General features: G+C 38.7%; 2 protein-coding genes across 3 annotated transcripts in view; both read left to right on the top strand.

The window, feature by feature from the left end:
* LOC109845178 lies at positions 5,695–6,928 on the top strand. The gene is made up of 3 exons (XM_020414400.1): positions 5,695–5,751; positions 6,165–6,265; positions 6,467–6,928. Exons 2-3 carry the CDS (start codon positions 6,183–6,185, stop codon positions 6,753–6,755), a joined length of 372 nt encoding a protein of 123 aa, XP_020269989.1. The 5' UTR covers positions 5,695–5,751; positions 6,165–6,182; the 3' UTR covers positions 6,756–6,928.
* LOC109845166 (squamosa promoter-binding-like protein 10) overlaps positions 10,498–12,011 on the top strand; it is a 2,790-nt gene continuing 1,276 nt past the window's right edge. For both annotated transcript variants that reach the window (XM_020414389.1, XM_020414381.1), the window contains exon 1: positions 10,498–11,356. In XM_020414389.1, coding sequence (XP_020269978.1) covers positions 10,833–11,356 — 524 coding nt within the window. In that variant the 5' untranslated portion in view covers positions 10,498–10,832. The remainder of the gene's footprint in view (positions 11,357–12,011) is intronic.

The raw sequence follows: 12,011 nt of genomic DNA, 5'->3' as shown, positions 1-12,011 counted from the left end.
GAAACACGAACAATAACTTGAACTAAACCACAAACAATATGCAAACCACAATCACAGCAAGAACACACAATTTACGTGGTTCGGTAAGTTGCCTACGTCCACGGGGCAAGGAGGGGGGGCTTCTTTCTACTAGAAATCAAGAGAATACAAATAGGGTTACAAATCTCTCAGACCAAACCCTAAAACAAAGCTCTAGATCTCTCAAAGCTCTCTCACAATTGGATGCAATGATTCTCTCTTTCTGACTGCTCAAATTTGTCCCACTCTGCCCTAAACAAACAGGTTTAGGTATATATAAAACTTACAAAACGAACCGGGTCGAAAACCTGAAAGCCCAGCCCAAAACAGCGTCGATCGACCGGCACGGTCGACCGCGATCAATTTCGGTCGACCGGTCCGGTACATCAAATGAGGTGATTTTCTGCAAACTCAGACGCATCCATGTATATGTTTGATGTCAGCTATCTTTTTTTATAGGCAAAAAATAAAACCCAAGGAGGGAAAAAAAAGAGGAAGAAAACTTCCAAGGATACATTACACAGGATGTTACGTGTCTACGTTTGTTGTCAGTATATCTTTGTTATAATAACAGGAAGGAGCTTGTGCTACTGCTATCTTTTCTTTTACTTGTTCTCGTACCGTGTCGTGTTATACCTTTTGAATGAAGCCTGGGAGGCTTGTCCAATAAGACCTTTTGCCTTTCTTGTTGAACCTTGTCTTGATAACTTGGCAAGAGCTGCTTCAAGTGAAGAAATCTCTCCAGAAAACGTTTATCTGAAGTGGTACATATAATATAGAGTGGTATTAATAAGTTTAAAAGGTAATTTCATATTCAGGGATGGATCATATTAGTTTTCTATAGGACAAAATGCTACGTTCAACAGGAGCTTGCATGATGTCACAACGGCAGCTTGTTTGGAGGACTCGTTCCTTAACAACAAATAGCTAGTATGGGAGCACTAGTTTTTTACTGACAAAAGAAGAAATGGTACAACGTAAGAGGTGTATTTTATTTCTCTCTTCCTTTTGGAAAGAAGTTAGATATCTGATTCATTAAAGTTGATGTCTATGCATTTGACATCTTTACATGAGTACACAACTAAACATAATAAAGATTTCATGTTTATTCATGGTTTTCTAGTTCTTGATCAATATGACTTTTATTTTACTTATTGCATTGTCACTGAAAATACCCAGCATATATTGTTCGTAGTTTTCTAATTCTCAATCGAGTTTATGTCATTTTTTAGTGACTATCTGTCAGTTTTATCATGTCATTCAAGGTGCTCATACATACCACTATACCAGAACATTAATTCGAGATATTTTCTAGCATCTCACATCCTTCCATATCCTATGCTTCTACAAAATTGTTATAGTCAATAATGGATACAACATAATTTTTGACTATGCTGGAGTCATGAATCTCCTGGTTGTGTATATACATATCTAATTTCCTGCTCTTGCAGAGGATGGTATATATTAGAATTATGTGAAAGTGAAGGTGGAATGACTTCATTGGCACTCAAAGCAAAACATGAGAGATCCTTTTCACCGTTTGGAGAATATCTTTCCCTTTGTTTTATCCCAGTTCTACAGTCGCCTCAATGTCTTTTGTCTCTTGGATATGAAGATTAAACTGTGCAGGCAGGTAAATATTCCTGAATTTGAATTAGTTATATCAGCAACAAAACCTTTATCCAAACTTTTGATGTTGGTTTTATGAATCCTTTCTTCCAATTCTTCAAGCATTATTTCCATGATTAAGTTATAACCTATCATTTCTCTTTTAATTGCTTCCATCCGGATTCATTTAGTTCTTGTCTATCAATATGTTCACATTGCTTCTACTACCTGGCTCACTTATTGTTTTCCATCATGATTGTCTAAACTATCTCAATTGCTCCCACTTCAATTTTCATAAACTGGAGCAAACTCCAATAATCTGAGTTCTTGTGGATGCATTCATTTATTATTTTCTCTTGTTGTATTTTCCCTCATCCACTCATGATTCTCATTTGTGTCACATTCTTTTTTTGGATATGTTGTTTCTTAATTGTCCAACATTATGATTCAAAAGCTCATTCATTTTGTAGTTATGTTCAAGTAAATTCTTAAATTTGTTTCCCTAACCATTACACCAAAACTCCAAAGTTATGTTGAGGATCAAGGATTATAGTTTTATATTAATTCTAACATGCCCTCGCAGGTTGAGCGCCCTTTTTTGGGTCAAAAACTGGATTCACATAGCGGCGTCAATTTTTAGAAAATCCACATTTAATTCATGGCCGGTGGGATTTGAACCTGGGTTGCTCTGACCATCTTAAATTTAGTTTCCTTAACTATTACACCAAAACTCCGAAGTTATGTTGAGGATCAAGGATTATAGTTTTATATTAATTCTAACACAAATGATTAGACCTTTTTACATTCTTTCCATTTTTAGATAATTTGCACAAGCTAGAAATTTAATACATAAAATTCAGAATGCATGAATATTATTATATTTGAATTACAGTAAATAATTGTGGATCGTCATATATGAATATTGACAGTGTATGAGCATATATAGTTGTAATCTCTTACGTTAAACCCTATATCATGTTAATGTGTTATCAAACTCTTTGGTTAGAATCTATTTGATAAGCTGACCTGAATCATTATATAAAAAGAAACGGTTGGAGGGAAAAGTTTATTGAGATAGGTTGTGTGGAGGTTGAAACCCTGCAGTAAGCACTTATCCTATTTTTGTTTGTCAAGCATGCCGTTCCTGTTGGATAAGTAAATTATATACATTAATGTATGCATCTGGTTCTTGAACTTCATGGGTACAGAAGCCGCAAGACTAGTTGCAACCAAATCCATTCTAACTGATGGATGAACATGATTTGAGTATCTGCAGTTTTATTACAATAGATTCTTTATGAAGTATGTCAATGCATTCCTGTGTGAAAGCATTATCTGCAAAGATCCTGTTCCAGCTAGCTAGCTACTTGGATGAATCCCATGATCAGCTGCTCCTCTCAGTACCTTCCAAATCTCAATCAACCTATCAACAACTTAAAATGCCATAATAATCTCACAATAAAAACCATGAGAACCGATCACCACCTTGAACCAAATCATTATAGCTTCCAAAAAAATAAAAAAAACTTTCAATAATTTTTAACTTAATTTATGAGAAATTCTGGTTGATGACATGATTATAGTGATCAAGGTAGGTTAACTGTTTCCAACAATCGTATGCTTGCATCAGCAAATCTAGGCCAGCGGCTGACCCTCAGTGCCCTCCAAGAGTGGGTATGAGAAAAAATAATTGTTTGTTTACATCTACTGTGTTATTTATTTGCTCAATTCAAGGCTTAATATTAGCAATTGGCTTGGATGAGGAAACGCATAATACGGGAAAATCTGATATCAGATGCTGAGGTTCGTAGGTGGTATCTCGAAGAGAGAAATTCTGTAACTGTGAGTCTGTGAGAACCAAGTTCTTGTGTTTGTGCTTTTCCTTTGGGTTTAGCTATGCTTTCAACCTTGAAATTGATAGATGGGGAGATTTGAGTCCTAATTTGAGACTGACTGAAAGAGCAGAGAATCACTTGCAACTCCTCGCCAGTGATAAATATAAACCAATTAGTTATGAGTTTTAATTGAGTCTGTATCTGCTTTTCTTTTCTTTTTAAGTGAGGAAACTCGTGTTAATATAAATCATTTCGTTATTGGCATATTAACGTAACAAAATGGAATAGTTCCGCTCCTACCTTTTTTTGTACAAAAAAATAAAAACAAAGTCATGGACTGGTGGAGAGCAATCAAACTACATTGGAGAGGTTCTTCTTATTAATGGATTGTTTTTGAGAAATAGGTGCATCTTTTGCGCGCTTCTAGGATCCAAACCTTGCTGTCCTCTTTATTGGCCACCCTCCTTTACCATTTTTTCCCCTTGTGGTGAGAACTGTATATTATACCTGAGTGGGAGCTACCACAAATTTTTTTTTGCTTGTTCTGCATGTATTTTCTTACATAAACTGAATTCAGAAAGATGATTATGATTAAATACTGAATAGATTATCTGGATAAGGATCATCTTGTGTAGAGACACATTAGAAAATTCTTGATATAATTTCATATTATCTCCCTCTTTATTCTCCTTTTGCTTAATGATTCCAACCCATAATAGCTTGATGATTTCAGTCTTTATGATTCTTCAAATTCTGTTGGTCATGATTTGGCCTATAGTAGAGCTCCAAAGAAAGGGAGCTGCCACATTAATTAATTAATTTGTAACACAACATTGTCATCAAATCCATGCTCTAGATTATACATATTGTATGTTTACATGTATATGTTGATGTTGATTATTGTAGCTAGTTCATCATTCTACAATGATTGTAGGACATTAACAATGATTGAATGTATCCCAAATTGATGCAATATAGAACAACGCAAACAATATAATACAGATAGTATGTTTATTATATACAATTGTTTGATGGGAGTTGACATAGCTAGTTACAATGATTGCAATCAATTTGACATTGCTCTTTCATTATGTCATGCAATTCAATTTCACTGCTCGCTCATACTTTTAAAATTGTCAAGTATCGTCGGAGAAACGAGGGAACAAGCACCTCTTTCTCCTTAAACCTTAGTTATAACACTGTTGATTATATTATCGTTTCTTAAGAATGGAATGGAACCAGGGTCCTTATGAAAGCTCCATTACCATTGACTTTTCACGTGGATAGAGCCCCCAAAGAAAGCATCTCGCAAGGCACCTGCCAGTGATTGCATCGACTCCGTGGATACTGCAGGCAAATCATCTTGTATCCTTTGTTTTTTGGTGCATGATCTTCTCCATCAATCTTGCCATTGCCACCCCCACTCAAACTATAAGGATTATGTGGGAATTCCCTTCTGTACCCAACTTGCCTTCAATTAAAAAATATGCTTGTTTGTGTGTGTGCGCGCGCACGCCTTCAATTAAAAAATATGAGTTTTTTGTGTGTGTGTGTGTTTCATCACCTTTTATTTATAAAGTGAAGGCATTCATTTCAGAATAGCGTTTATCGTTTTGATTGTATGGAGAAAAGTAGTATGTGTGCATAGGCTTGATCAAGGAGAGGTTAAGTTTGAAATAGATGAATGTTGGTTAGTTGGTGTTGTGAGAAGAGTGAAGTGGCATTGAGAGGGACTTTGGTGGTTAGTTTAGATTGTGATGGCATTTATAGGGAGTTTTGGTGTTTTGTTTCCCTAGGGCACATGGTCTTTCTGTTAGGTTGTGGGGAGAGCTCAAGTGTGCATGCATGTGCTACCATGTGCTTCACTCTCCACCCAAATTCCTGTTTTGGCACACCTAACCAGTTTGAAGGAGCCTGTAACAAGAGCCCTTTCTAAGGGAGGGCAGCCCCAGCTGAGGTTTAGCTCTTGGGCCCTTTTGCTCCCCCTTATGACCACTGCCCTCATATTTTTATTTGTTTTTTCCCCTCTCTGCCTGCAAGAAGATTTCAGAGTAGCTCCAAATCTTTCCCTCTCCACCCCTCAATTATTTTGTATATGTGCTGGCTCCCATAGATCAAAGGACTTTCATTAACATTCTTTTTAGGAGAACATTTGCGTGAAAGCTTAAAGCATATTGAGAACTTGGGTTTGTCATATCGTCAATATAAGCATATTCTTACTCGAAAAAACAGTGAGGCCAAACTTCTCTTCTCTCCACTAGTACAGCCAGCGCTGAGTTTTATAGCAAAGGTAGGGAGAGAGCTATTTGAACCTTCTTATTAGTTTCCTTTCATTGTTCACACCTATTTACATTATATGCAGGACTAGATAACCGAGCAACGTTGTCGTTTGCTATTCTATTCTATCATATTAGAAGTAGGAGAATCAAGTCTAATGTTAATCTCTGGTTCCTGTACAGCTGTACTTCAATCTTTATAGCAAGTCCCCTGTATCTTCTTCATTGTTCTTGCATGCAGCAATGAATGCTTTAAACTAGTCAAGATGATAGCAATATATATATTTTTAATGATTAAAATAAGCGGCATTGCTCGTCTCTCCTACAGTTTATCAAGCAGCTCGTATGTCTCCTGTAGTGCTATGTCTTTTGTACTGTTTTTGATTTTTGAATTAAGACCTCTTCTTTCATGATACGGTGCTTACAGTAGTCTTTGGTTATCACAATGGAGGAAGCACAGAGAAGCAAGCGGAGGCGTGTCTACTCCTTTGATCCAGATGCTATAACATACACCAACTCCTCTCAGAGGTACTTAAGTTATCTTCTCCCTGATCTTCTTAGAGCTGTAACCAATAAAACCAAGACTACACAGGTTGAAACGATTGTGAGATTTGATGTAGACCTGGCCCTGTTATTATCCACCGATGACTTCAAATGTTGCTGTGCTCTAAAACACAATCTCTATGAAAGTTCCAACACTAATAAGCTTCACTTATCTTCAAAATGCAGCACTGAGAATGAGGGCAACACTCATTTTGACATACTCAAGAGGTTTGAAGGTCTTCAGACATTTCCAGCTATACATAGGCCTGTTATAGTTGCTCGACAAAGGATCTCAGAGAAGGGGACTGTGGGAGGAGAGAAGGAGCTGGCTTGCTGCATCAGGAAACTGCAAAAGATTTTGCCTGGTGGAAATGATATGGGTATTTCTGAGCTGCTCTCTGAAGTGGAGAGCTATGTGGTTTGCTTAAAGTTGCAGGTGTATGTTCTCAGGTCTCTTGTTGATGCACAATCATAGAAGTTGCTTTGTTCAGCATCTACTTTGGTTTCAGCATGGAATAAAGCATGTGGGAGAGATGTTTGTTTCGTTGATGTTTATTACCTCTGGAGTTAAGCATGTAGATAGAATGAGGAAGAAGTTTCAGATTGTTGCTATCTTAATACAAGTTTGTGGGTACTTTTTCAAAAATATTTTGGGCTCGAAAATGTTTACTTTGTTGAGTTGAGAGGAGCGGCGGTGGACACTAAAAAATATTTCAGTACTCTCAAACACAAATACTCTCTCTCTAGTACAAAATTCTTTTACAACACACTATTATTTCACTCTCTCTCTCTCTCTCTTTGCTACTGGGATGATCTCAAACAAACACTTGGAGAGTTATTTATAACATTGGTTTATGAGTATGTAATAATACTATTAGGGTTAGGTGATTACTGTAGCTAGGTAAGTGGGGGGTAGGTAAGTGAAGCTGCTGACTTTTAACACTCCCCCCTCAGCACCGACTTCTCCATTCATGAGTCTAAGCTAACTTTGAAGTACTTAGTGCTTTGGTGAATATGTCAGCTATTTGTTCGTTTGTCCCGATTGGCTTCATTACGATCTCCTCCTAAAGAACGTTCTCTCAAAGAAAGTGATGATAAACTTCGATGTGCTTTGCTTTGTCCTAGCATGAAAACTGGATTACCTACCAATCGTATTGCAGACTGATTATCACAATGTATGTCCTTGTTGGGTGTATATATGAGAAGATTGCAAATATACTTGTAAAATCATGTTGGGTGTTTCTATCAGGATCTTAGTTCAAAACAGTGTATGTATTTTATTTTGTTGTTCTGGATACAGCCTAAGTATGTATACTTTATGAATTAATCTGTATTAACTTCGTGTTGTATTTGTTACAGTAGTATATATATTTTTTCATAGTTGGTTCATTATTTAATCATGTTTAATTATTGCATTCTAGAAGTGCAAATTCGTGTTTTTTTAGACTTTGATGCTGTATATAGTACTTCCCGGGTTAACTCCCAAAAACCTTGATTAGTATACTTAATTGATTTGCTGCGTTCTGTTTTGAAAAGGTTTAAGGTTATGATTGGTGCTTATATTTATTTGCCTCTTCTTCTGCGTTTGACTCTTGTGTTTGACTTCTACTGGTGGATAGGTTCGTGAAAGTGAGGCTCTTGTTTCTTGCGCTTGTGATTTAGAGTTGGGACTTTTTGAGTTCCAATCTATTTGTTAGAGCTTCTTAAGCTCAGATATTTCTTAAACTTTTCCACCTAATTTGAGGAAGCCATGAAATGAAACCTACCAAGTACTAGGAACAAATTAGCTGAGGGGCGAAATGTGAGTATTTCAGGCTCACTTAAAGTTCAACATGCTCAGATGTCTAATAAAATTACAATGGTTATGCAGTCAATAGCAGCCCTCGAGTCGGCCAAAGCCCACAAAATTGTTTGGGACAAAGTTTGGCCCATGAAATGTCTGACAACAATATTCCAAAGCCAGACTAACAAGCTTTGGGTTCAATCAATGGGCAGCCCAATCTATCTCGCGTCTGAGAAAGCGGAAGCTCTCGCGGCCCAGTAGACTCTCAAGAGGAACGGGCCTTAGCTTTTGAAACTTTTGGAGCGGCCTTCTGACGATCGGACCACTTGTCGGGATCTCGCGTACATTGCCGTAGTCGTACTGGAGGGGGGGGGGGGAAAAATTGCCGTAGTCGTACTGGAGGGGGGGGGGGAAAAAGTAAAAAAATAATGTTCAAAACTAGATGAACATATAGTTCCAATTATTATAAAATAGAGAAACGAGCGCAAAAGACAAAAGTTAAGTAGACTAAAAAGTCAGAATCTAAAGCTGAAATGTATCTGATCAATCTGACTCGCAGTAATCGCAACATAAAACCGGAGGTAAAGCAAATGGCCGGCCATGAAGTACTGTAGTCGGCCCCCCTAGCCTAGCCTACGTACAAATGCTCTCTCGATCAATTTTTTGTAGATCAATTTAAATTAAGCCTCAGTGGCCCAGATCATCATCGACTGTTCAGCCAATGAGTATGATCTCAAGTATTTGAATAGCTTTACGCGTCACGCCGAAAAATAAAGATGACACGCCACTCGATCACCAAGGTTTGGGGATTGAGATCGATCCTAGAATTAATATATGGTCCCCTTGTGGGTTACCGACCCCAAAGGTAGCCACATCAACCACCGGCTTAACTTGTACGTACGCTCCCTCGGTTTGAGAAATTAAGAGAAGGCTCATAGGGATTGGTGGCAACAAGTCAAGTGATGAGGTTTGCTCTCATGAGCGCCTCATCAACAGTATATTGCTGATATACGGGAGCATGGTCGCATGTTGTGCTCGTAATCGAATCTATTCTTCTACGAGGAGCGCTATTTACGAAGGAGCAGCTAAGCTACCGTGCTGTCTGAACGGTGGATGATGGACCAGGGTTGGATCGGAGGTAATTAGGAGAATCCTATATTATATATTGGATATACGCTGTAGCAGTGTTCGACGTTGGCACCGCAAATCGAAAAGAGCTGGGGGAGCCATCCCCGGTACAGTGCAGACTGGGAGAGAGCTTGTTCCTTTTGACTACTACAAATTAAAGCCCTTCGCTCTCCATTCTATGTAGTACAGAAATGGGGGGTGGATTATTGAGTGGACTTGATGTGATGTATGGATCTGCACTGTTAATTAGGGGCTAGCTAGGGCCCTATATCATCACTCACTCGCTCGCTACACGAATGAATAGCTAGCTAGCCCCCAGCTCTTGTGGATATTACCTTGTTTCTTTTTTACTGTTTAAGGGTGTGCTCTTTGATCCTGCCTGCGGTACGGTAAACTTCAAATCTAGAAATTGTCTCTACACCCTGAATTATCTTCAAAATGCTCAGTGCCCATGTCGATCACCAGCCATATATTTAATCTTCGATCTACTTATTACGTACACAATCAAAGATTAACTAGTTAAGTTATATGTCACTCCATTAAATGTCATAAATCAAGATCACTTGGTATTTTCTCTAAAAGATAATGCCCGGCCAATTTAATTTGCTTGCTGGTGTACGATATGAATGTAAGATATATGCATCCCTTTATACAATAGAATTTTTAGTATGCTCAAGTCTGCCGACCAAATATAAAGAGCTATACGATAGATAGGATAGTTTTTTTTAAAAAAAAAACCGATCGATTATTCAAAGAATTCTTTTCTTCTTGTTATTTTCTCAGTTGATATTACTATTTTTGTGAAACCACCTAAAAGGTTTCATTCAAAAGGCTGTAGTAACACGGGGGGCAAAAATGAACAATATCAAGATACAGTAGTCAGGATGAAAAATCTCAGTTTCACCTTGACTTGACTGTCAGATGAATTTAAAAAACGACATCGTTGAATAGAATTAGCTCAAGTTTTGATCTCATAACAAAAAAGCTCCACACTAAAAGAGGCTTAATTAGAGCTATATATAACAGTAACACCCCCGCAGTTATCAAAGTTAAGTTAAGTTTTTCTAGCTTTTTTAAGCATTGATTATTATTTGAAGAGAATTATAATTTCCTCCTCCTCTTTCAGTCCCCTCAATAGTACATCCATCACATCAACCCTCTGACAAGGAATACATGCAAAAAGCCAAGAAAGTAGATACAATGAGATTATAACCAATCACAACTCCCATTAAAACCTTGAAACCCTATTTAAACCCTAAACCCCCCCTCCCCTCCCCTGTGTTTGTTGTGTAGACGCTGACCCAATGGGAGTGGAAGAAGAATCCCACCCTCTCGCATTGCTTTCACCATCTCACCACTCCCACAAATTAAAGCAACCTCCCTTGTACAGTCTCTCTCTCTCTCTCTCTCTCTGTACCAACAAACAGCAACAAGAGCTCTTTTTCTCTCTCTCTCTCTCTCATGCCCTTTTTTACCCCTAAAATATCACAATGCTCTTTCGATCTAATAGCCGAAACCAGGAAAAGCTGGAAGCTCAAAAATCCCACTTCCATTTCTAGCTACCTATAGTTACTCTCCCTCTCTCTCTGTCCCCCCATTTCCCTCTCTCTTTGCTTAATTTGCTCTATAATAATAGCAAACATGATGAACAGGCTCCCCTCTTCTTCTTCTTCTTCGTCCTCGGTCGACCCCTACTCCATCTTCCCCTTTGCCAGCTCCTTTGACAACTGGAACGCCCAACTCAACTACAGTACCCACACCCACCAAGGCTTTGACGGGTCCCACCACCACCACCCTCACCCTCCTCCTCCTCCTCCTCACCATTCGCTGGCGCCCCTCCCCTTCTACCCCCCTCACTTGGGCTCAGACTACTTCATCAAGAGGGAGGACCATGGGAATATGGGCGGCAGGCCCATTGGGCTCAATCTGGGCCACAGGACTTACTTCTCCTCTGGCGACGGGCTTGCTATAGATCGCAGGCTGATCGTGGGCCGGGCCCACCACCACCACCACCAGCCCCCTAGGTGTCAAGCGGAGGGGTGCAAGGCTGATCTCTCTGGGGCCAAGCATTATCACAGGAGGCATAAGGTCTGCGAGTTCCATTCGAAGGCTGCCGTGGTCGTTGCTGGGGGATTGCAGCAGAGGTTTTGTCAGCAGTGCAGCAGGTGAGAGCAGCTTGCTAGCACGCCTATGTTTCCACTAATAAATTAAATATCCCTGGCAAAAAAAAATTCCATGCCACCGTTTCGGAATTGGATGCGATGATTTTAATAAATTTCCATTGCTTTTGTTTCTGTTCTGGGGTTCTAGTACAACACGCAGCGTCTGAATTGGGTTAGGGTTTAACATGTCCATATATATTTCCACTAAATTTATGATTCAATTAAGCCTTCCACATAATCGCATTGTTAATTTGATCCAATTCTACGCTGAGAGAGAGAGAGAGAGAGAGAGAGAGAGAGAGTGCTTTCTAAATTATAATTAACCATCTATATATATATATCATTTAGTGTGTATGATTATGACTTGCCTAGCTAAGAGTGCAAGGCAATAATTGACACAATTCGCTCCACAGTATTAATTGCTAACCGTGTAAGAAATGAAATGTTCCTTCGACTGTATATTATGGTTTGGGAATGATTGCGGATGTGAAGAACATATGTGGTGCGTGTGAGAGGGAAATAGAAAGGGCTGCTACTACTAAAAGTACCCAGCCTATTTTTTTTCTCTATATTCCTGATCAGTGAATTGGTACATTATATTCCTTCACTCTTAATTAATTTCCTGATCCCTCTCTCCTCCCTCACCAAAAAAAAAAAA

The sequence above is a fragment of the Asparagus officinalis genome, chromosome 1, assembly GCF_001876935.1.
Source record: "Asparagus officinalis chromosome 1, Aspof.V1, whole genome shotgun sequence".
Classification (NCBI taxonomy): Eukaryota; Viridiplantae; Streptophyta; class Magnoliopsida; order Asparagales; family Asparagaceae; genus Asparagus; species Asparagus officinalis.
Note: the sequence above shows the minus strand (reverse complement) of the source record. Positions and strands in the feature narration are given on the sequence as shown.